Below are 25,785 nucleotides of genomic sequence, written 5' to 3'. Positions count from 1 at the left end.
AAAACATGTAGCTATGGTAGGAGTTTAGTTAGAATGTTAGAATACAGTAAAGAGGCAATTAGATCTTTTTTCCAAGCAAGTTTTTTTTTTTTAATTTAGCAAGAAAAGATGCAGGATTCACAGAAATAACTGTTCAATAACAAAGCTTAAACCATTAACAAATGAAAATGCAGAATGAAAATGAGAACAGGATGTCCCAATCCTCTCACCTTTATGACAGTCATGAACAGTTGGAAAGGAAAATATATACAGTATAGGCTGATAATGCCTAAGTACACAGAGAAGAGGAGCATGGCCCAAGCAGTGAGCTCCTAATAGGATAAAATTAAGAAAGAGAGCTGGTTTACCTGTCTCCTGATTAATGGCCAAATAAACTGCCATTCTGCAATATTATGACTGGAGGAACACATTAATCCTTGCCACTGATACTTCGACAAGTGTGAAACTGAATTGAACATTAGAACAATCTTTATGAAGAAAATCCACTGAGCCTAACAATCTTGAAATGGGAGGCTAGAAGAGGCATTAGGGTTTTATTTTCAGCTACTAATTTGTGCCCATTCATCGCTTCTTCTTTTGTGCTTATTTAAAATATAGATACCACTCCTTTTACATTACATTGGGCTCACTGGTCCTCATTGTGAACTTGGGGATGATTATCTATCCATATCTGTTTGTGTCTATCTATCTGTCTATCTATTGTCACACACGTGCGCATGGGAGGCAGCTAAAGGGCTTGAGTAAGGGCAGTTCCGAGGCATACTGGGATGTGGCAGAGTGCTCTGACTCTTTTTCTCCCTTTCCTGCAGACCATTCACGGGAGATTCCACCTGGCTCTCTTGACGTCACTTCCGGGACTGAGCCTATGGAAGGAAACCTTGCCGGCTCCGGCATTGTGATGTCATGTCCGGGCTCGAACCAATGGCTGAAGACCTTCATGAGCCCGACCCCTTTGATCTCACTTCCTGTCTTCCCCTTTAAAAGCCTCCACCTTTTCCCTATTCCCTCAGATCTGTTTTGGACTCAGTTTTGTGCACAGCAGTGCTATCATTTACACTACAATTTGCAGCCAGGAAACCAAATATACGGGTGGCTGCCCCAAACCTTGCTATGGCTCTTTGTGGCTTTTGTGACACTATCTATCTATCTATCCACCTTAATAAAAGGATGACTCTGTGTAACCGTCCAGTTGCTATGTCTGTCATTCCAACAGATGGTGCATCAAAAACATTTTTAGTAATAAAATACATTGCATTTGTCATTCCAATAGAGGGTGCATCACAAAAATTAACACGGCCTTTACGAATCCCATACCAAATGGCATATAACAGAGACAAATGCATTGGGTGGTGCGCTGCAAACATTAACATTGAGGTCTACATTGATTACATAAGTTTTAGTATATACAGTATCATTATTTTCTATTGATATTCTTTATAGGCCAAAGTGATCGAAGCAATTTGTGAGTATTGGAGGAACATATCTCTCTTCTTCTTGTGTTGCCATAAAAAAAATAATGAAAATGATCACACGCTGTGCTCATTTTTTTATATTTGTATAATTTTTCCTTCATTTGTTCTGCTAACAGTCTACATAACTGTCGATACTGTCAGTCGAATTTGCATTAAGGCATTGTTGTACTATGCGCATTTTGTATGTGTATGTGTGTACACACATACACACATATGAGGTGGGTCAATTTAATTCCCAGACCGGCTTTGTAGTGATGCCTGTGCTACAAAGTTCTACTGAAATGTTGAAAGTGGTGTATGGTGAGGAAACTATAAAAAAGTCATTTACCTACTTACCTATTTCTGTCTATCTCTATGTATGTAAATAAATATATATAAAACATATAATATCTATATATATAATTCACTAAGGCAAGACAACCATGGAAAGCACGCCGGTAGAGGCGTGGATTCACTAAGCTGCCGACAAGTGAGACACCTATGGCGCATGCAGGAAAGAGCCACGCCCACCAACTCCAAGACCATTGGATACGATGACAACTCGCAGGGCCACGCCCACCAACTCGAACGCGACGACACAGAAAAAAGGGCGTCATTTATATTCGTCTGCCGTAGAGGCCACATGCAGTGCAGGTCAGGTTAATGTCATGTGCATTGACTGTTCATAGAGGCATGTTTCTTGCGGAGGTGAATCGCCATATGCAGTGTGTAAGCAGTCTTTAAAAACAAACTGTTTTACACGCTACATACAGCTATTCGCTTCCGCGACAAACATGCGTCTTCTTAGATGCTCCTGCAGGAACACGGAAGACGTTTTCCTGCCCACCAACGCTCCTTTTTCACCGGCCGGCGTCTACCCTCGCTCTCTAGGCATTCACACTGCCTGCCCATTTGCCCGGACGCAAAAACTCACCGACCACCCAGTTAGTCCCTTTCGTCTGAGGTAAGAGTCCACATGCACGTCTGAGCCACACGGCGTTTGTTATGCCACGGGTTCACTATTGTGTTATATTTTGCTCTCTCCAGAGTTCCATCTTTTCATTCACTTACTGTTGTATTCTCACACCAACCCGTTTTAGACATCTGTGTCTTTCCAGAAGTGTTTAGCATTCAATAAATAATTAGGCATGACATTGACTGTGTGTCTACCCAGCGCAGACAGGCATGGGTAAGCCGTTGAACCCCATTCGGGCTACAATTCCCACTAAATGTGACTCATACGCTCCCACTCATTACGTCCCTACCCTTTGTGCACACCCCCTCCTACCGTGGTCGGGTATCTTGGTGGATTATATATAGAAAAGCAGCCAAAACCGAAGGGTATCCCATGGGGTCCTTAAAACATTCCTTTACAACTGAGGTTAAAACACAATGAAGTAGGCAGTCTTTAAAAAAAGGAGGTTTCGGTTACGACGCACGCCTGTGTGCACCATAGCAAACTGTTTTACACGCTACATGCAGCAATTCACTTCAGCGACAAACATGCGTCTTCTTAGATGCTCCTGCACTTTGTTCACACCCCCCTCCCACCTCGCTACCACCGTGGTCGGGTGTCTTGGTGGATTATATTGTAGCAACCCGTGGTTGAGTATTGAAGTTTTCGGAGCCGAACTCTGCCGTGCACTTCCCCCAAGCTATCGGCTAGTGGAATGCCAGCGTCATGCACGCAGCTGTACACAGCTAATTAAGTAGGCGAGCACTCGTGTCCCATACACCGCACGACTCCGAGTGTCTCCGTAATAATTGTATAGATGAAATCTAGCAACACACAGCTCTGTCCTTTTGTATCTCTTTATTAGAGCAGATAGTCAGAAACAAAGCTCAACATATTGCAAGGCCATTGCCAAGGTCATTTCTGAAGACATCTTTCTCATTGATGGTAACTGTTACACTTATTATACTTGGGCTACAAATGTCCCAAACCCCCCAAGCAACTGCAACACAATACACATATACATTCCCAATACAAAAGGAAATCGACTGCCTTGCTTGCCCAGCGCAAACAGTGAACGGTACAGAATTACCCACAATGCACCATGCCGCCAGCGCTGACTGCCGGGTCATTACAATATATAGAAAGGCAGCCAAAACCGCACAGAGCAATGAAAAGTTCCATCTTTTCATTCTCATTCTGTTGTATCCTCAAACCCTCTCTTTTTAGACAACTGTGTCTTTCCAGAAGTATTCAACCATCATTAGAGGTAAATAGTTATGCGGCGTTTGTTATGCCGCGGGTTCACTATTGTGTTGTATTTTGCTCTCTCCAGAGTTCCATCTTTTCAGTCGCTTACTGTTGTATTCTCACACCAACCCGTTTTAGACAGCCGTGTCTTTCCAGAAGTGTTTAGCATTCAATAAATAGTTATGCATGACATTGAGCGTGTCGACCGGCGGGTAAGCCGTTGAACCCCATTCGGGCTGCAAACTAAGTCCCACTAAGTGCGACTCCTACGCTCCTACTGGTTGCGTCCCAACCCTTTGTACACACCCCCCTCCCACCTCGCTACTACCGTGGTCGGGTGTCTTGGTGGATTATATATAGAAAAGCAGCCAGATCCGCACAGAGCAATGAAAAGTCCACGTCACTCACAGGTACATCTGGACTATGTAAAGACGGCGACTTGACGAGTTGGAGGTGGGCACATGTGCGGGCAGTGCATACTGAACGAGAAATCAGCAGACTAGCATGACGGACGGAGCTGAATGGACGTCATTCTCCTTTCCTCCCGTTCCACACTCCGCGCCGTGCACCCCCATCCCTCCATCTGGCAGGAGAAGGCGCGAGGCCGGTGCGCCAGTTTTTAATCACTTCAGACGATTGTGTGTTGGTTCGTTCCATGCATTGTTACAATGTTGCTTTTCTTGCTGATTTATTACATTACCGATTTTTCAAATATTAATTTTCTCCCTGTGCTAAAAATCATTAAAAAAACGGCCTGATTATGCGGCGTATGGTACGCCGCGGGTTGGCTAGTTTTATTTAATATATGGTGACATTTAAGTATGCCATTATGTTGTGTACACATGGAAATATATCTGCACTTGAACTTGATTTAAGTCCTAGACTTTTCAGGACTGGGTTCAACTTCATATTATCTCGAGGAACAGATGGAAATGATTTTTTAATGTGCGGGGCCAAAAAAAGGATGTTATGACTCATTTAAGGTATGATCCTGTCTGCAGAACAGTGTATCTAGCTAGTGGATCGGTCTTATAACACAATTATACAAGAGGTAGAATAAGTACAAGTTCTTGCACAGACATTTTCATGTACTTTCAAATTCTGCTCTTCTTAAACAACTTTATAAAAGTAAATCTTTGGGAACTGCAGTTGAAATTAAGTACAAGATCAAACTAATTGATAAAAGAATAACATTTTCTAAAATCTGTCTATTAATGGAAATATTCCCTGTGCTTCTAGCAATTTTCATTGTGACATACGGTTCACCGACAAAAGCGTGATAGACGTATGCGCCCCTGCAAAACCGCGACGGACAAATGAGCGCCAACAAACCCGCTAACTGTTTTCGACAAATGCGCACCGACAAAATCGCGAGAGAGGCCAAGAGAGTGGGACGCCCTTGCTGCAATTCTTCCTACATATTCAGTGCGTGATCTTAAGGACTATCTGCGTGCCGTGCTGATGGTATGCCGCGTCTCATAATATTGACTTCTAAAATAAACATTATTATATATGCTTTAAACTAGTAATTCATATTTAATGAAACTTTCGCGATTTTGTCGGCGCGTTTTAATCGGCGCTATTTTGTCGGCGCGCATACAGTATGTCTATCGCGCAAATGTCGGGTCACAGTGACATACATGTGTGAGACAGATCTGTTCTAATAAAAACATACAGTAGGTCTAACCTGAGAATGAAGGCATGCTATACTAAGTGGCAAGTCACTTAAGTGTGGTCAGTAGAAAATGAAATGCAACTAACTTTTTGTTTTTTCCAAAAAAGACCTACTTAGTTTATACCCTGTATTGAAAGCATGTCTTCATTTAGAATAATTTCACAGCGAACCAACATATTTTAAAAATATCATTAAACTTGTGAGATCTAATGGTGTCACATCCTCGGGTTTTCCAGATAATGCCAAAACTAGCATAAAAGTAATTTAAAAGTTTATATGAAATGGTTTCAGTATGAGAGGATTTAGTCATGTCCTGAATATAAACATGAGGAATTATTACATTAATATTAAGATTGTGAGAATATTTCAGACCATTTAAAATGTATAAACATCCTGCACAAAAGGCCAAGGATAAGAAATGTGGTGAGATTTTCATTTCAAACCTATTGTATGTGTGCAATAAAATCACATAGTGAAACATAATAAATCATAAGATTAAAGACTACATTGGCAAACACAGCAAGGAATAAAAAATATTGTAAATTAATAATATACTATAGTTGTAAACCACTAACTTTTCCTGTCTAGCATTTCTACATTGCATTCTACAAAGGCAATACTAATTTAAGGAATGGAATTTCCTTAAAACAGATTGAAGACCTCCTTTATGCCCTTAACTATGGTCTTTTTGCAGAAAGGTTACACCATCTGATGAAACCTCAACTAAAGGGAGGTGTTTAAGCTTTTGAAATGAAGCAGAGATCAAACTTGTCATTGAAATACTGTCATTAACCAGATCACATTTAGAGTATTCCTATTCAAAAGATAATGAGCTATGAGTGTTTTAATACTGCCTGCTATGAAAATGTAAACTGTAAAAAAGTGATAAAACACATTTATTAAAACAAACAAAGATTTGAATGTAAATTGAATTAAGTAGTTAATGTCTTTATGAATTGATGTATTGCTACAATTTGTATTTTTTGTTCACACTCCTCTGTAGCAATTTTTCAAATACTTCAACACAAAGATTTTTTATTATTGCCAGCTACAAGGACAGCAAGCCTGTGGCCTGGATGGAACCCAAACATAAGCTCTCTTTCATTTAAAATGTGGAGTCGCTTTATTAAAAATGCCAAGTCTGTTACATAAATCATCTTAATTCAAAATCTGAGTTGTGGGATTAATGCAGGCCCAAAGTTTAGCCTACTAAGGCTACAGTACATCTCTATACGCATTCACATGTATATCACTGAAGACCTTGCAAAAGTTTTCATACATTTTAATGGTTAATAATTAATTATTTGTCAGCAAATATCTCAAAAGTCAAAAACTTCAATATGCTGTTTTCATAAATATTTAAATCCATGCACTATAATTATAAGAAATCACCTTTTGTTGTAATAACAGCTTCAAGAGTTTTGTGGGTAAGTGTCTGCCACTTAAGTTCTCTGGTTAGGAGTCATTTTGGTCATCCCTCTTGGCAGATGCACTTTAGCTCAATCCTGCTTTCAAACATACAACAGCTTATGGACTGCTACATTCACACTGTGCTACGGGTTCTCAATGGAGTTTAGGACATGGCTTTAAGTAAGGCAGTCAAGGACATTTACCTTTTTTATTCTAAGACACACCATTGTTGCTTTGGGCCCTGTGTTTGAAATGACTTTTTCTTTTAAGTCAATTCTCTATAGTCGAGATGGTAAGAATGTAAAGATAAATCTGGGATCTTATATGGTAGAAAAAAATGAAGCCCTTTTAATACTTTGGATCAATGATTTAAATTAAAATGGAAATTAGTCAGGTAATTGAAGCAGAGCTGAGAAAGTGGAGAAAGTATTGCAAAATAATCTGTAAAAATAGGATGGCTGGCAAAATAAAGGAAAAAAAATACAAGGTGGTTCTGAGATATGTAGTGCGTAGTAAGAAAAACTGAAGAATCTAATATGACAGAGAATGAAGAAACAGAAGTTTAACAAATGAACATTCTGCAACAGATTTTGGGTCATGGGCTGCCGCAAGTGGGTCATGAGTTTATAATGGTAGGTGGGTTGGGAAGTGGATTGTGAAGCAGGTTGCGTTGGGTCACCACTGTGACAATTGTGCTTGATCACAGTCCCGCTTAACACACACACACACACACACACACACCCCGGTATTGGTCATGAAAACAGTTATATGAGAAAAAGTGGGTCACAACATGAAAATGGTTGAAAAACGCTGCCTTAAAGGAAACCTAAAGATGAAAGGGATGTGGACAAAGGGGATGAAGAGATGATACTAGTGGACTGGACATTTCTGTAGATGAGCTTTAAACAGAGTTCTGAGTACTAGAAATGGACACGTTAGGAGAATGAAGGGGATCGATACCATAAAATCAGAAATGGTAGGGTACGCAACAAAAAAAAGAGTATAATAAGGAAATGGTCAGAAATATAATGTGATGGAAAAGATAGATACACCTCTACTAAAGTAACATTGAATGAATGAAAAGCTACAGGTAAGGAAGAAATTAGGTTCATTTTCTGGTACACATCAATTTTTTAGCAAACCAAATCAAGCAATAAATTATTCTATTCTGCTCTTCTTTAACTGTTAACAATCTTGGCCAGTCGCTGCTCATAGAAAGCATTTACAGAGCCTGATGGTGCTGCCACCATATCTCACTGTAAGGACAGTGCTTCTTAAGTCATAAGCAATTTTAGGATTTTGCTCCTCCCTTGATTACCGAGTCCTATCTTGCCACAACCCCATACAAGCCAGTGATACACAGGATTCTTTATTTTGTTGATTGCTGTAGTTTTAATCCACTCTTAGTCGCCAAACTTTACACATCTGTGTAAAGCTTCTATGCCACTTTCTTCTCTGAAGGTTCTTGTTGGGAATGCTGGGTTTTGAAAAATACTCCTTTCTAGATAGTGTATTGGTGTTCTGACACAGCTTACATGTATTCATTTTTGGGCTAAAGCAGCTCAGAAAAAGATCCAAACACTTTAATACATTTTGCATGTACTTTTTTTAAATCTATGCATTTGTATTACTTTATCTATGATTTTACATACAATGTTCTTTAGTCATAATTTTCATATTTTCCCTTAGGTGCTCTGTGTGACTAATGACTCTTAAACCAAACCAGGGATTTTTAACCAGAATATGTCACAGTGCTTCAGTGGTACTCAAGTAGAGGCTGATGGTATGGCAATTAATCTTTGAGAGGGCAATTTCTTTCACATTTGAAACTTAGAGCTGATGAGGCGCCCTTACAATTGCCTATTTAAGCATTAGATTTCAGTTTTTGACTTTAATATCTGCTGATAAACCTGTCATTTTATCTTTACTTTTCTTGTTCTTGTCCTTCTGTTAAAAGCACAAATTGAAACAAGATGTATAACTGTAATATGTAATTCTGCAACAACTGAGATTTTTCAAAGAGCGAAATACTTTTTCAATGCTCTGCATATATTTAGACAAAGTTACAAAATGTATGCATGTCATCACACAAGTAAGTGAAAACTAAGACCACATTGAAAGAGAATCTTGACTTACTATGCAAAGTGTTGCACTGTAGGGACTTGGCCAACTTTGCTAATTCACAGATTCAGTGCTGTATGTTCATATCCAGGGCTTGCCCATTCTTTTCATGGATTATGCACACTTTTCCTTCCATATCTCTAAACACGTGATAGTTTGATTAATTAGTAATTCTAAACTGACCCCAGTGAGAGAGTGGATGTGTGCATGAGTGTGTCATGTGATAGACTGGCACTCTGTTTAGGTTAGTTTACTATTAGAGTAGGCAAAAACCAAGTGTGACCCTGAATGAATTAAACAGGTTTGAATATTTTAAGTGTAAGACTGCCAAAGTCACTTCTTAAACCCCATACATTAAAAAATTTAAATCAGGATTAAAAGGACTTTTCAAACAACTTTTTCAGACTTTTTTTTTTATTCAGTCCTTTAGCCACTCCTAAAATGTATACTCAGCCATGTTTTCACTCTGTATTGTTTTCAATAAAGGGATTTATCCCTCATGCATTTATTCATACATGTCTGCATTGTTACATAACTAACTTCCCTCTTTAGAAATGCAATATCTTCCATATGTGCACATATCTCAATCAGACTTTAAAAATGAGCTAAGCCTGGCAGGAATCAGATTCTGAAAAAAATATATACAAAAAACACTTAATTTGCTAAGTATTATATTCTTGGGAAAACTACAAGGACTATTGCAGAATTTATTGTACAAACTGGGCTTATGGGCACAAATTACTGTATACCCCATATCTTAATTACTCCATACTTATCTGTATAACTATAGCACAGCCCTAGATTGCTTTAGTGCTTTGAATGCACACACTGAGCGATGGTATAGATCTGACTGTAAGGTGGAGACCACAAACATGATACAAGACTCAATTTGTACTTTTATAATAGAATGGAATTTTTCTCAAGAGGCAGAGACTTGAACAATGCAACTGTTTGTTTTAGCTTGCAGTTTGATTGCTCTTCTTACTCCTTCAGGACTAAGTGAAGTATTGCTCATGGCCCTCTCCAACATAACATTCTGAAAGAAGGGAACTTTCCAAGGCCAGGATAATCTAATGGAAAGCAAATACAAACACAGGAAGAATAATATTTTAGCTTCTTCCTTTTGTTGACAATAATTTCTGCACCATCCATTTACTTCCTGATTAAAATGCTTTACTAAATAGATACAATATGGCTGATAGACCCAAATACTAAATTGTAAAAGACTTTGATGTCCCAGTATATATCTGTAATATGGAAGGGATCCTAATAAAGGTTGTGGTGGGTGGCCGGGTCCCATGCCCGGCCGGGATGCTCCTTCAACGTATATTCCAGGGGAGCAACCATGGGCTACTCAGTACCTTGGTGACAGCCTCCCTGGCTGACGAGGTTGCCTCAGTTTCCCGCAGGGCTCCATGAGAGATAGAGTTCTCCACAGCCCTGTTGGGATCTGGAGTGGCCGCCAGGGAGTGCCGCATGGGTCCCTGAGCCAGGCAAACAGGTCTGAGGTGAAGATCCAGACTAACTCGATCCTGAGACCCCATATGGAGTTAAACCAAGGATTGGTGTTTCCCTTGCCTGGTAAAGGAGCCAGGCCCTGGGGAGGGGCTCACTGGCGAGTACCTGGTGGCTGAACCTTCGACCACGGGGCCCAGCTGGGCTCAGCCTGAAGGAGCAACGTGGTTCCGCTGTCTTGTGGGAGTCAGGTGCAATGCGATATGGGTGGTAGCTGAAGGCAGGAACTCTGGCGTTCCAACCCGAAACTGGCTCTTGAGACATGGAATGTTCCCTCTCTGGCGGGGAAGGAGCCTGAACTGGTGCGAGAGGTTAAGAGGTACCGGCTAGATATAGTTGGGCTCACCTGTACGCATGGTCTGTTCTCTTGAGAGAGGCTGGACTGTTCCACTCTGGAATTGCTGTGGGTGAGAGGCATCAGACAGGGGTGGGCTTGCTTATGGCCCCCCGGCTTGAGGCCTGCATGTTGCGCTGAGAAGCGCAGCTCCTGGGGACTATCATTCTGCTGGGAGACTTAAATGCCCACGTCGACAACAACAGTGAAACCTGGAGAGGTGTGATTGGGAGGAACGGCCTCCCTGATCTAAACTTGATTGGTGTTCAGTTGTTGGACTTCTGTGCTGGCCATGGATTGTCCATAACGAACACCATGTTCAAGCATAAGGGTGTTCATAAGTGCACTTGGCACCAGGATGCCCAAGGTCACAGCTCGATGATTGACTTTGTAATCGTGTCATTGGATCTGCCACCTTATGTCTTGGACATTCGGGTGAAGAGAGGAGCTGAGCTGTCAACTGATCACCACCTGGTGGTAAGTTGGATCAGATGGTGGGAGATGCTTCCAGACAGACCAGGTAGACCCAAACGTATAATGAGGGTCTGATGGGGATGTCTGGCAGAGGAACCGGTCAGAAAGATCTTTAACTTCCACCTCCGGCAGAACTTCAATCTCATTCCAAGGGAGGCGAAGGACATTGAGTCTGAATGGGCCATGTTCTGAGCCTTCATTTTTGAAGCAGCAGAACGGAGCTGTGGCCGTAAGGTTGTCGGTGCCTCTCGTGGCAGTAATCCACGAACCCGTTGGTGGACACCTAAGGTTCAAGAGGCCGTCAAGCTGAAGAAAGAGTCCTATCGGGTCTGGTTAACCAGTGGGACTCCAGAGGCAGCTGAGGGGTACCGATGGGCCAAGCGTGTGGAGGCATCGGCTGTTGCAGAGGCAAAAACTCGGGCATGGGAGGAGTATGGGGAAGCCATGGAAAATGACTTTCGGTCGGCACCGAGAAGGTTCTGGCAAACTGTCAGGCACCTCAGGAGGGGAAAGCGGTGCTCCACCAACACTGTGTACAGTGAGGATGGGGCCCTGCTGACTTCAACTGCAGACATTATTGACCGGTGGAAGGAATACTTCGAGGATCTTCTCAATCCCACCAGTATGTCTTCCTTGGAGGAAGCAGAGCTGGAGGACTCTGGGGGGAGCCCGTCCATAACAGGAGCAGAGGTCGCCGAGGTAATTAAAAAGCTCCGATAATCGAATCTTGGATTCAAGAGGAACAATGCGGATTTTGTCCTGGCCGTGGAACACTGGACCAGCTCTACACCCTGGCCAGGATCCTGGTGGGAGCATAGGAGTTTGCCCAACCAGTCCACATGTGTTTAGCGGATTTGGAGAAGGCATTCGACCGTGTCCTTCGAAGCATCCTGTGGGGTGTGCTCCAAGAGTATGGGATACAAGGCTCGTTGTTACGAGCCATTCAGTCCCTGTACAGGAGGAGCAGGAGCTTGGTCCGCATTGCTGGTAATAAGTCGGACTCATTTCCTGTTGAGGTTGGACTCCGCCAGGACTGCCCTTTGTCACCGATTCTGTTCATAAGTTATATGGACAGAATATCTAGGCGTAGTCAAGGAGTGGAGGGGGTCTGGTCGGTGACCTCAGAATCTCGTCTCTGCTATTTGCGGATGACGTGGTTCTGTTGGCTTCATCGGACAGTGACCTCCAGCTCTCACTGGAGCGGTTCGCAGCCGAGTGTGAAGCAGCGGGGATGAGATTCAACACCTCTAAATCAGAGTTAATGGTTCTCAGCCGGAAAAGGGTGGAATGTTCTCTCCAGGTTGGGAACACATTACTGCCTAAAGTGGAGGAGTTCAAGTATCTTGGGGTCTTGTTCACGAGTGAGGGAAGAATAGAGTGGGAGGTTGACAGACAGATCGGTGCGGCATCCACAGTAATGCAGGCTTTGCAAAGGTCCATCATGGAGAAGAGAGAGCTGAGCCAAAAGGCGAGGCTGTCGATTTACCAGTTGATCTACGTTCCTACCCTCACCTATGGCCACAAGCTTTGGGTAGTGAACAAAAGAGCAAGATCGCGGATATAAGCGACCGAAATGAGTTTTCTCCTCAGGGTGGCTGGACTTTCCCTTAGAGATAGGATGAGGAGTTCAGTTAACTGGGAGAGACTTGGCGTAGAGTCGCTGCTCCTCCGCATTGAGAGGAGTCAGTTGATGTGGTTCGGGCATCTGGTCAGGATGCCCCCTGGACGCCTCCCTGGGGGGGTGTTCCGGGCATGCCCCACTGGGAGAAGGCCATGGGGCAGACCCAGGACATGCTGGAGGAATTATATCTACCGGCTGGCCTGGGAACGCCTCGGGGTCCTCCCAGAGGAGCTGGAGGAGGTGGCCGGGGAGAGGGAGATCTGGGCTTCCCTACTTAGGCTGCTGCCCCCGCGACCCGACCTCGGATAAGCAGTGGATAATGAATGGATGGATGGATGGATGGATATTACTGCTGAAGGAAGTGGAGGAATAGTAGTTTCATAGACTCAGGGCATCTATTTTTTTTTTGTTTAAGTTCTATTTTGGCCATATTTTAAACCCCTCTGTCTCCATAATAAGTGATGATAATTGAATTCACAGTGAATCTGTGTTTTGCTTTGCAAAAAAAAAATACTGGCAAAACTAATGCCATTTTGCTTTCAGTGGAATGCATCCTAATGACAAGAAGAAACCAGTTTATTTTCTGTCTGGAATAATTTTCAAGCACTAATTCCATATGAGTCTGCCTTTCATTTAGTGTTTGAATAAAGACTCTTCTGCCATATGCAGACATTTCGTTGTGTTTGTACTGGTAAAGGAATGTCCACTTCGCCAGCTATGATGACAAACTTGGCAATTGTAATCTGAAATTAAACTGAAAGCTCCTTCAGTGCAAGAAGCATGTGAGCCATCATCTGTAGAAATCATGAAACAGGACAATCTGTGTTTCACAATTGTGAAATCACCAAACAAATACTGTAAATTTTATTGTCTACTTTACGAAACTTTATGTGAAATAAAGTATTTCTATCATCACTATCTACAATAACAGTATGTTAGCATTTGTAGCATAGCACTGCTATGGACTGGTGCTCTGCTCAGGGTTTATTTATAATTTGCACTCACTGCTGTCAAAACTGGCTCTGGCACCTAGCAACACTGAATCAGATTAATCACGATTAATCCGATATTTCATTAACATTATGAATTTCCCTATGAGATTAATAGTTTACCTAATCTATTCTAATATAATATAATCTTATCTTTTTCTTCTTTAGTTTTTTGGCTGCTCCAATTAGGGGTTGCCACAGTGGATCATTTTCTTCCATATCTTTCTGTCCTCTGTATCTTGTTCTGTTTCACCCATCACCTACATGTCCTCTCTCACCACATCCATAAACCTTTGCTTAGACCTTTCTCTTTTCCTCTTCCATGGCAGCTCTATCCTTAGCATACGTCTAATCTAATCTAATCTAATCTAATCTAATCTAATCTAATCTAATCTAATCTAATCTAATCTAATCTAATCAAATCATCATGTCATGCTATGCAGCAATGCAAATAATAAGATGGGACAATATTGGAAGTACACAAGGAGAGAATAAAGATTTTACAGAGGTTTTGCTCAGTATGATTGTTTTTTTGAGACCTCGGTAAAGCACAGTATGTATTTTTCTGTGTATTCAGTACAGTTCCTGTGACGGGTTTGCGCTCTTGGTCTTAAATTAGCAGTTCAATTTTCATTCTCAGGTGGTACCCAAGGCCATCTATCAAATTTTGATAATTCACATAGTATTCCTCAAAAGTGCACACAACCTTCTCTGGGACAGAGCTCTATTCTAAAGCATTTCAGGTAATGAATTGGAGACAGGGATCCCCTTTATTCATTCTGTCCTCCCAGGAAGTGGCCATGTTCATACATTTGCTGAACCTTCATGAGTGAGCCCATTAGATATTTGCATTTTTCTGTCATAAGAAGAAGAAGAAAGGGAAAAATGTAATGCTCATGTTATTGACTGGAGTGCTGGGGTTTGTGAATGAGGAATTCTACCATTATGCACATCTATCTCTTCCTCCTTGTTTATTTTGACTGAGTGAAGAGGTAAACAATTCTGGTGAAAAAATGAAAAACAAAGTAGGCACAACATGCCCAAAAATATTAAAATTCACACATCGAGACGAAAAAGGTTACTTTAAGCTAATGTAGATATTCATTCTCCTCCAGAAATTAAAATTTGAAGGATTGTTATGTTTGATCTATAGATTTATCTTGAGCTCTTCACTGAAAATAACACTTTCTGGTTGCTTGCATTAACATTTCTTCAGGTATCACAGAACTAATAATACCACCAATTTTGGAAATGCCATTCACTAACATTAAGGCACATACTCAACTATCATTAACTTTAATTTAAAAAAACAATTTAATTTAACCTAATTAATATTTTATCATTATTTCTCTCTAGCTGGGCTATCCACAGTAAGAAATCAACATAGACCTCTATGTAAACGTTTGCAGTGCACAATGCAGTGCATACAGCATGAAACCGCTGGACAGACACACAAACTCTTATTCTTTTATTAACGTGGATAGGGCTCTAGGGTATAAAATCATGATAGATAAGTGTATGACAAATCAGAATTAAAATACTTAACAGTAATCAAAGTGATATGGAAGATTTTGCTTTAGTGTCCTTGAGCAGGCAAGCAAAATTGTAGCCAACATCTACTTTTTCATTATGCTTTCACTGGACAAATGAAGTGTTTACTTCTTCAGGATTTATGTTCACACTGTAATGTCCTCTCTCGTTTCAGCTTCTGAGCACTACTGCCAGCTGACCAATATGCAATTACCACAATGAAAATAAGCAAAATTACACCACTCCCAGGAAATTCACAAACTTTACTAAATGCAGTCAAAGCAGCTGAGGTGATACTTCCAGTGTTAGGATTCGAATGGAACTGTTCTGTGTTGAGTTTTCACCTTCTCCTTATGTCAGTATGGAATGTCCTTGAATTTCTCCAGTTTTCATTCAGTATCCTAGAGAATCCTTGATGGATTAATTTCTGACTCTAGTCATTATGGGTGTTTCCTGTATTGCACTAGTGTCTGGTCTAGGGTTGATTCCTGCCATGCACCCAGTACTACTAGGTTTGCTGCAACTATGAACTGGATAAGTGTGTGAGCAAATGATTAATGAATTCCAACATCAGGTTTAATTGGATGTTTGTGATGAAGCTCAGAGTGAGATGTACAATATGTGTAGTGAACACATGACCAGAATTTATTAGATTATCTCACTTCTTTTTCTGTACCCCACTCAAGAGGTATATTTGTCAGATTTGTTGGGGGGACCTGTCTGGCTGTTTTAAGTTTTCTAAAAAGGGTAAATTCTAAAATCTGCATTTCTCTTTTTCTTTTCAGAAAGGACAATGTTTGTACTTTTTTGTATTTTAAGCCTTATTTACTGCTTACATGGGCAAGTTTTAAACTCCAAGCTGAAAGGGAGTTCTCCCCGCTACATCTGCAGTATTCCAGGTTTGCCAGGCCCACCTGGGAAGCCCGGGCCAAATGGAACACCTGGACCTCAAGGACGTATAGGTCTGCCAGGACGAGATGGTCGGGATGGACGAAAAGGAGAGAAGGGAGAGAAAGGGGAACTAGGTGTGCCTATTTAATTAAGTTTTTAAAGGATATCTACTGTGTAAACTTTAACCTTAAGTTCTTATTACATCTGCATATGTATTTTCAAATTATTTGGGCATCCATTTATTTTCAGACCTGTATAATTCAGTCTAGAGCTGTGGCTGGATTGAGCTTATCCAAAAATCATTTTGTGCAAGGTAGGAATCATCTCATGCCACTGTCTGGCACAGCCTCACCAACCCACAGCAGACCAGTTGGAAATCCTCCATGTAGATTTTTCAAATTTCTTCTAATTATAAGGCAAAAAATAAACCATGGACAGGGTGACAGTCCTTTGCTGGTCATGCTCTCCCACACTAATTTACTTAATCATATGGGGACTAATTACTGTACTACAAATGAAACTAATTAATAATTTCAAGGTACAGTATGAAAGAAGAAACAGAGTACATGGATAAAATCCCCACACAGACACAGGGAAAATATGAAGTGTCTGGACCAGGATTTGCATCCATCACTCTGAAGCTATGAGGCAGCCATCCTAAGCACCGATTCAACATGCCTACCATTTTCCGACATTTTCTAACTGTAGAAATGAGCACGATAGAAAGTCTGCATAGCACTAAACTCCATATACCCATGTGGTACCAGAATCTTACCTAGATAACTGACTACAAAACACATGATTAATTGGTAGAAATAATAACATTGAGACCCCCTTAACTGCTATTCAGAGAAGCTCTTAGAATCTAAAATGGTCATGCTTTGGGCATGTAATTAAATCTTGTCAGCATTTCAGCATGTAGGCAACATTTACTTATAAACCATTTATCTTCATGGTGGTGGTTCTGAGTCTCAAATAGGGAAAGAGAAAAACTGGTGGACTACATTTCAAATAGTGCCACATGTGGAATAAGAGAACATGTCAAGTAGTCTGTATTCAAAGATATCATTATTAGCATTTCAGTATTAACAATGAGATCAACCCGGGTCAAAGAAGTGGAAGGTCCACGAGTAATGAGCTTGTAGAAATGGTGAAAGCGGGTGTAAACTGAACATTTCTCACATTACAGCATCGGGTGTTCTATTACTCTCTCACACTTAACAACTCATTTGTACTGATCACTGCTTGAAAGATGGTATACACCATATAATTTATGGATCATGGAAGGTTCAGGGCTTTGGAACATTTTTGTGCGAAATTGCGTGATGAGGCCATTGGCAAAGATTTATGGTACCCACCAGTTTAACACCATGTAGAGTGATGTGATAGTTCATTGTATCTTTGTTTTTATGATAGGCTAAATGTGGTTATGCTTGCTAACAGTATTTATTTGATTTTATGACTAATCTGTGAAATTACAAGCATACAATGCTACCAGGAATTTATAGCTTCTGGGCAATATTCCTCAGTATTACCTTTTCGATTATCTAATCATGATATTTCTCAGAGGAAATTAGAACATTGGAGCATTAGAAAAATTATGACAAGAACAGGACATTTAGCACAACAAGGGTGTCCATCTTATTCACCTAGATTTTCCGAAATAACATCAAGATGACTGCGGTGGCCTCTGCCCTGCCCGGGGTTTGTTTCCTGCCTTGTGCCCTGTGTTGGCTGGGATTGGCTCCAGCAGACCCCCGTGACCCTGTAGTTAGGATATAGCGGGTTGGAAAATGGATGGATGGATGGGCATCAAGCAGAGATTTGAAGGTCCTCAAAGTCCTACTCTCCACCACAGTACTTGGTAAATTATTGTGTCTACGGTTCTTTGCATGGGGAAAAATATTCTAACATTTGTGCCAATCTGGCTTTAAAAGTTTACAACCATACCCCCATGTTCTTTTTGCAGAATTTATTTTAAAGTAACAGCTGGGATCTACTGTACTATTCCTTTCTTCTTCTTCATTCGGCTGCTCCCATTAGGGATTGCCACAGCGGATCATCTTTTTCCATATCTTTCTGTTCTCTGCATCTTGCTCTGTTACCCCCATAATTTTAAACTTTTCAAACATGTCCTTCTTAACCTTTGTTTGCTTAAAGTGAGAATGTTCAAATCCTTCAATGACTCCCTCATAACTCATACCATTTAGTCCTTGAATCACCCTAGTCACCTTCCTGTGGACTTTCTTTGGTGCTGATATGTCTTTTTTGAAATATGAAGACCAAAACTGACACAGTTCTCCAGATTAGGCATCACTAGTGTGTTATATAATTTAAGTATAATCTCCCTTGATTTGTACTCCATATTTCACAATATATAACCAATGTGTACACTGCCTGGATGCAGATAGTGATGAGTTCATTGTGACTCCTAGGTCCTTCTCGTACAGTGTTATGTCAAGGTTCAGACTTCCAATTGTGTATTCAGATCTTACAGTTTTACTAATACTTTGCATTAACTTACATTCAATTTCATATGCCACATATCTACCTAGGTTTGTATGCTATCTATTGTATGCCCTCATGTAGGAATTTAGTTGATTCAACATCATCTGGCCTTCTATCTATTTTCGTATGATCGGCAAACTTAACCAGCATGTTGATTATATACTTAACCTGAATGGCAGTGGCCCCAGTACTGATTCTTGAGGGACACAACTTTCGACGTCCCCTAATTCTGAATAAGTTCCCCTCATTATTACACTTAGTGTCCTATGAATATAATACAGTGGATATGTCTCTTGCCACAACTCAACCAATTTTTCTACTTTTTATGCATTCACAAATGTTTCACAGCCATGCTTGCAAAAGTATAAACACAGAGCTGCTTTCTAATTAGTCAAAGAGAACTGAAACACAGAGTTAGCTCACATGATATCTCACACCTGACAAAATCAAGCCAACAGTGCCCAATTTTTTGACATTTTAAAAAAGGTATTAGGATCCTATAGACTACTTACAAATCTTGTACTTTGCAAGTAGCAATGCTGTGAACTACAACAGCATTCTTGCGATTTTGTGTGGAAAATTAACCCAGCTAAAACTGCATATTATCACCTCACCCTAAAACACCTACTAAAAAGCAGGTCCATTCATAGCGCCCATGTAGGCTTGAAATTCAAAAAAAGAGCCTAGTGTCATTATTATATGCAGGGGAGGTAACGCTTTCACTGTGCTGTAATAGATACACACATAATACACCATTGCCTATTTACTTTGTCCAATTATTACTGTACTAGCTGTGCTACCCATCTAAAACTTGTTGAAATGCAAATAATCAGCATAGACCTCAGCATTAACATTTGCAGTACACCATGTAATGCATATTTCTCTCTTATATACGCCATTTGGAATGAGACTCGTAAAAGCAGTATTAATGTCTGTGATATACCACCTATTGCAATGACAAATGCAATGCCTTTTATTACTAAAATGTTTTTTGGTGTGCCATCTTTTGTAATGACAGAGACGCAGGATCCAGACAGCCACACAGACACTTAACCTTTTATAAAGGTGGATATAGCTGCAGTCCTACATATTTAAATATTGCATGCAGAATTCTTATTTAAAGCCAAAATCAACATAAACTGTGTACACATTTGTCAGAAAGTGCATACAGGCATCTCTGCACTGATGTTCTTATAACAGATGTCTGGCTATCACATAAGTCTCATAAATCATGTCAGTTACAGGCACAGCACAAAGAATAGCACTGTGAGTTTCTTGCTTTGAAGTCCTAATTTTCTTGGCAGAATGCTAAAAAAGTAACAATCACTGCTCTGGTAAATTTTAAGGAACCGATGTTAATGAGTATATTACGGAATTACTTGGAGAAGTGCAAACTAATTCTTGTAAATTAAGTCTTTCAAGCCTTTTAAGTCTTTCTTTCATTTACAGATTCTTATATTATTATTTATTAGAATGTATATGTTGTGATGGAAATGGGGTACCAGTGAGCCCCAAACATGGATACATAATTACAGTCCTGGGTTCGAATAAATGATGGTTTATTACAAAAATTACCTCATTTCAACATAAAGCACGAGTGTTTCTCTCTCCTTTCACTATCACACTACCCTCCTCCAGTTGAGTGTTGCCTTTCTTCCTCCCAGCTCCGACTCGCCTGGACAAGGGAGTGCGGTCCCTGTTATTGAGGACCAGGAGTCCTTCTGGTGCCGGGGCTGCTGTCTGTTGGAAGTACTGAAGTCCAATATATTGTGGAGTGCATCTCCCTGCAGTGCCCTCTTGCGCCACCCACAACTCCCTGCACTCCCTGCTGGTTCCCGAAAGAGTGGGATGCTTCCATCTTGCACCTGGGGGAATAAACATCCCTCGAAGATAGTCCTTCCCTGTCCTTCTCTTCTTTTCACCCATCCAGGGAAGATGGAACCATGTCCATTTGACTGGAACCTCCTGTCTGGGTAAGGAATCTTCTTTTATGTCTGGGCTGTTCATCCTTCCCCTTGGGAAGTCATGTTTGGGTGTGGCCCCTGTCCCTTCTTTGGCCAGGATTATTAACTGACCTCTTGAAGCCTCCCGTCCGGGCAAGGAACCATCCCCCTTTCTGGACAGGATGCCCATCCAACCTATGTGGCACTTACAATGTTCACACTCATTCTTAATACTTTTTATTATTATTTTTTGAATGGTATCACTTACTAAAAATATCTATAAAACAATGGTGAAAAAGAAATCACCTCTATTGGCCTGGGGCAGATGCTAAGCAGTTTTTGAGAGGGATGGACATGAGGCAGACAACATATAGGTTTTAAAATGAAGGCATGACACCCAGCCTTTAACATGTGAATGCAGTATTTGGTATGTGAAATAAAAGGATTTAGGCAATTCTGAAGACGCACCTAAAATGCCATACCGTCAGAAAATGAAGTATAGCATTACTTAAAATGCATCCCAGTGAAGAAGAGAAGGATAAAGGCTATGCAATTGTGCATACTTTTAAAGAATGCCTCAGTTGGATTAGGAAAAGTGAACTCTTTAAATTTATGGACATCTCTCACTCTCAGTTATACTGAAGCAAAGCCAGCTGTATGGAAACTGATTTGAATCATTTAGGTTTCCTTCTGCTTTTGGCTCCTAGTATTTGACACATGGCTGTTCAACAACTAAACGTAAGTAATGATAAATTAAAGTCTGAATATTATCTCACTGAAACTTGCATAGTTTTGTTTAATATGTTCCAATATCCTAAAAAATATTGTCCAGAACAGCAAAAAATGTAGTATTAAGCTGAGCTTGTTCAAGTGATTTGTTATTTGTTTAACTCTCACAAAAGAGGCATTTCAGGAAGCTGAAGGATATACAGTAGGTAACCAGACAGAAGGTTCCCCTGGCCTTGTTAGAGTATGTCTGGCATGCTTGTTTAGGTGCTTTCTGCTGTAGTGAATTGGGAATCCTGACAGGATCGAGGCTCGTGAACAGAGTGACTTTTGGCCCTTGCTAAGATATTGAAGCGTGGGTAGCCATCTTTTCTCCATCACTGAACTATTGAAGGTGACGTAGCCAGCCTCAACCCTTGCAGTCCGTGATAAGGATGAGTGAATATCACATAGGCAGTGTTACAGGGCATACATCTAAGTCAAGGCTATTCATTTAGGAATTTCCAGTATTAGCTTGTCCACCATTATCAAAAAAAAAAAAAAAAAACCTTAGAGGTTAAAGTAACTTTTCTGTATGTTTAATAAAACAGCTCCCTAATAATCTTAAGCCAAAATGACAAATTCAAGAAGTGGATAGATGAATATTCAATAGTCATCGAGCTTACGTCAAAGCATTTTGTGACAAAAACTCGGCACAGCCTTTTTAAAACATCCTAGTTCCATTTTCATATTAAAAATAAAAATAAATTATTTTATCATCAATCTGTCCTTTTAAATAGAGTACATCACACAGCACAGGAAAGTAGATGTTTGGGAGAAATTTGGTTTGAAGCTTAACTCTACTAGGTAACATATAGTAAAAACCAGAGTAAAGTTTAGCAGTGAAAAACAATTTGGCTGGGTGTACTCTTTTCAAGCCATGTCAGCTTCGACCATCCTGTGGAATACATGGAAAAAGAAGTTTGAAATTAATCTCATGACTCTTGATGAGAACAAAAAAGTAATTAACAGAGCTAACAGAATACTGTTTCACTGTTTGGGTGTAAGCATATCTTCAGCATAGCATTTTGTTACAAATCTTGATCAGTCATACAGCTATTAACTGTGAGTTTATCATTAATGTAATGCACGACATGGTGGCACAGAGGTTAGAGATGCTGTCTACTCATTTTATATGTGTACATATTCTAGCTGGGTCAATGTTCAAAGAGAGCTGCATGTTCTGATAGTGTTTGCATGGGCTCTCCAAGTACTTTGATTTCCATCTAATTTCCAAAGAAAAAGCTGTTAGTTTGATTGTCCAATAATGAACTAATGTGTGACTGAGACTGTAATTCTACTTTGTGTAGGATAGGTTCCAGTGCTCCGTGACCTCACATTTAAACAAACAACATGCAAAAGAAAAATAAAATCATAAATAATTGATACGGAACTTGCGTTAGAAGAAAAAAATCAACCCACATCGTCAGGAATAGTTGAATTACCTAACTGTAAGAGGGCTTCAGAAAGTCCCTCTTAAGCTGAGGCTCTAAGTGTCTACTCTGTTCAGATGACTGGAGCTGAAGTGCCTCTCTCTCTAGACATTTCAAACTGGACGGGCACACAAAACATTACAAGTCTCATTTCACACACTCAGTGACCTCACTATGAGTCACTCCCAATCATTTGAGGCCTGCTAAATTTCTTTGTTGTCTGCACTGCTCTCTCACACTACCTCTTTGACAAATCTGGGGTCACTATGCCAGCATAATGAGCATCATTTTATACATAGATACTGCTTCTTATGGAGCATTTTATTTAGTTCTTCCAAAGATGAACATCTTTTACTGAAGTAACTTTTTCAGCTTTTTGACTGCGAGTACTCATCTTGTTGCAGGCTCTCTTCACTTTTCCCTGTTACACGCACATGGCTTCATTTATTAATGATTAAGTATCCTGGATACTCTGAAAAGAATTGGCGTAATAAAAATTATACCAATTAACAGTTCACAGGAAGGTTTAACTTGGCAGGTTTTTATAATTGGCAGAGAAGGTTGACTGTGTCTGTCTGCATTTATTCTCCATCCTTAACTCTTCCTCTGCACCAGCAGTCACCTCAATTGGTTGAAACTGTTAGTCTGACCCTACAGACAGTCTGTCAAGTATTTCTTTAACCAATCCTGATGTACTTGAAATCAAGTTTAAAAGAATAGAGGTGAAGTGCCCATACTTAAAGTACAAATTCAACAGAGTAGGCAGGTTACCTTACAGAGTAGGTTACCTTATGCCATGTAAATGAGAATTCTCAACATCTTGGACAAGATTTATTAATAATTTAGTGAATCAGTGAACCAAAAATAAATAGTTCTGCTGATTTATTATGCATTTTTTTCAGGTCTAAAAGGAAAACCTGGCTCCACTGGAAAAATAGGAGATAAGGGAGACAGAGGACCATCTGGTAAGAAGGGGCCTACAGGAGTGGGAGGCAGCAAAGGAATGCCTGGCCTTGAAGGTCCTCAAGGACAAAAAGGTGACAAAGGTCAGCGAGGAATGCCAGGGCTACCAGGAATCTGTAAATGTGGTGGACTAGTGCCAAAGTCAGCCTTTACTGTTGGCATTACAACCAGCTACCCAGTGGAGAAATTACCAATAATATTTAATAAAGTTATTTTTAATGAAGGGGGGCACTATAACCCAAACACAGGAAAGTTCATCTGTGCCTTTCCAGGGATATACTATTTTACTTATGACATTACTCTAGCCAATAAACACCTAGCCATTGGCTTGGTGCACAATGGACAGTATCGAATTAAGACATTTGATGCCAATACAGGAAACCATGATGTGGCTTCTGGATCTACAGTTATCTATGTGAAGTCAGAAGATGAAGTCTGGCTGGAAATCTTTTACAATGATCAGAATGGCCTGTTTTCTGACCCCAACTGGTCTGACAGTCTGTTTTCAGGGTTCTTGTTGTATGCGGACACTGACTACCTGGATGCCATTTCCGCAGATGAATTTTAATGTAGCTATGGTGCTCAGACCTTCAGAGGCTCTACAATTCATTGTCTTAGCTGAATGACACGGTAAACACATGTGAAAATAAGGAACACATATTCAATCCAAAGGAATTCCCTGCCAACTTGGTTGAAGCAATGACATGTCAATGCTCCAAATCTGCTTTAAGACACATGGAGGGTTTTTAAGTAATCAGCAAAAGTTGGGACACCTGTGTAAATGGTTTGATTCAATTAGCAAGGCTTAATTTACTTTAATTGCTGCAGAACATCTGTAGATTGTAACCTATTAGTTGTTCCCTGAAGCAAGCCAATTTATAATATTCTGTGATTTCCTTTTTGCTAACCTAAACTTGAAATTTAAACCTCTGGCACTTTACTGCTTACCTTTTCACCATTTTAAATCATTCATTGAATTTCAGCTGATTAAATTGGAGGCAGCACGGTGGCGGAGTGGGTAGTGGTTAGGAGACCTGGGTTTGCTTCCCAGGTCCTCCCTGCGTGGAGTTTGCATATTCTCCCTGTGTCTGTGTGGGTTTCCTCCCACAGTCCAAAGACATGCAGGTTATGTGCATAGGCGATTCCAAAATTGTCGTGTTTGTGTGTGCACGCCCTGCGGTGGGCTGGCACCCTGCCCGGGGTTTGTTTCCTGCCTTGCACCCTGCGTTGGCTGGGATTGGCTCCTGCAGACCCCCGTGAGGATATAGTTAGGATATAGCGGGTTGGATAATGGATGGATGGATGGAAATTGGAAGAAAAAATGGAAACACTGAGGTGTTCTACAACTTTTGACTGGTAGTATATATACAGTATATTAGGGCTGGGAATCGATAAAAAATGAACTAATTAATTGCATAATTGCATGGAATTACTTGCAATTAATCGCATCTAACATTAATACATGCAATCCTAAAATAAATACATAAATCATGATGTAAATATACATTGAATCACAAAATTAACGTACAATCAAAACAAAGGAGTTTTTAAACATTTAATGGCAGAATTTAAACTTAAACAATGTCCTTAAACCTGATTCTTTAACAAAATAATACTTGAGCATGTACAACATGAATTTGCGTGCCTTCCCAAAATGCAATTTGGAAAAAAGGCAATAAGAAAATGAGGCTAATGTTATACTTTTCAAATTGGTGTGGCATATGAGACACAGATGTATCAAATAAAATTAAACGATTGAAACAACTGTAAACTTTAAATGCACTGCTAAAGACTGACTTAATTGAAATAAGCATCTCTTAAATGGGCATACATTAAAAGTTGTGTTAAAATGCCATCCTTAATTGTTCATCAACATTAACAACTTTATGCTCTAAGCAAGTGTTTTTAACTGGTGTGCAATTAGAGCTACCTGGATGTGCCATATAGGACTGCCTGTAT

General features: G+C 40.3%; 1 protein-coding gene across 1 annotated transcript in view; it reads left to right on the top strand.

The window, feature by feature from the left end:
• LOC120527744 (complement C1q tumor necrosis factor-related protein 7) overlaps positions 1–24,693 on the top strand; it is a 40,173-nt gene extending 15,480 nt beyond the window's left edge. Inside the window, exons 2-3 of the mRNA XM_039751509.1 lie at positions 16,109–16,348; positions 23,766–24,693. Of these exons, the coding sequence (XP_039607443.1) occupies positions 16,117–16,348; positions 23,766–24,394 (861 nt within the window). The 5' untranslated portion in view covers positions 16,109–16,116 and the 3' untranslated portion in view covers positions 24,395–24,693. The remainder of the gene's footprint in view (positions 1–16,108; positions 16,349–23,765) is intronic.
• Positions 24,694–25,785: the final 1,092 nt, after the last annotated feature.

This window comes from Polypterus senegalus, chromosome 4 (genome assembly GCF_016835505.1).
Source record: "Polypterus senegalus isolate Bchr_013 chromosome 4, ASM1683550v1, whole genome shotgun sequence".
Classification (NCBI taxonomy): Eukaryota; Metazoa; Chordata; class Cladistia; order Polypteriformes; family Polypteridae; genus Polypterus; species Polypterus senegalus.
This window is presented reverse-complemented; position numbering and strand designations above follow the sequence as displayed.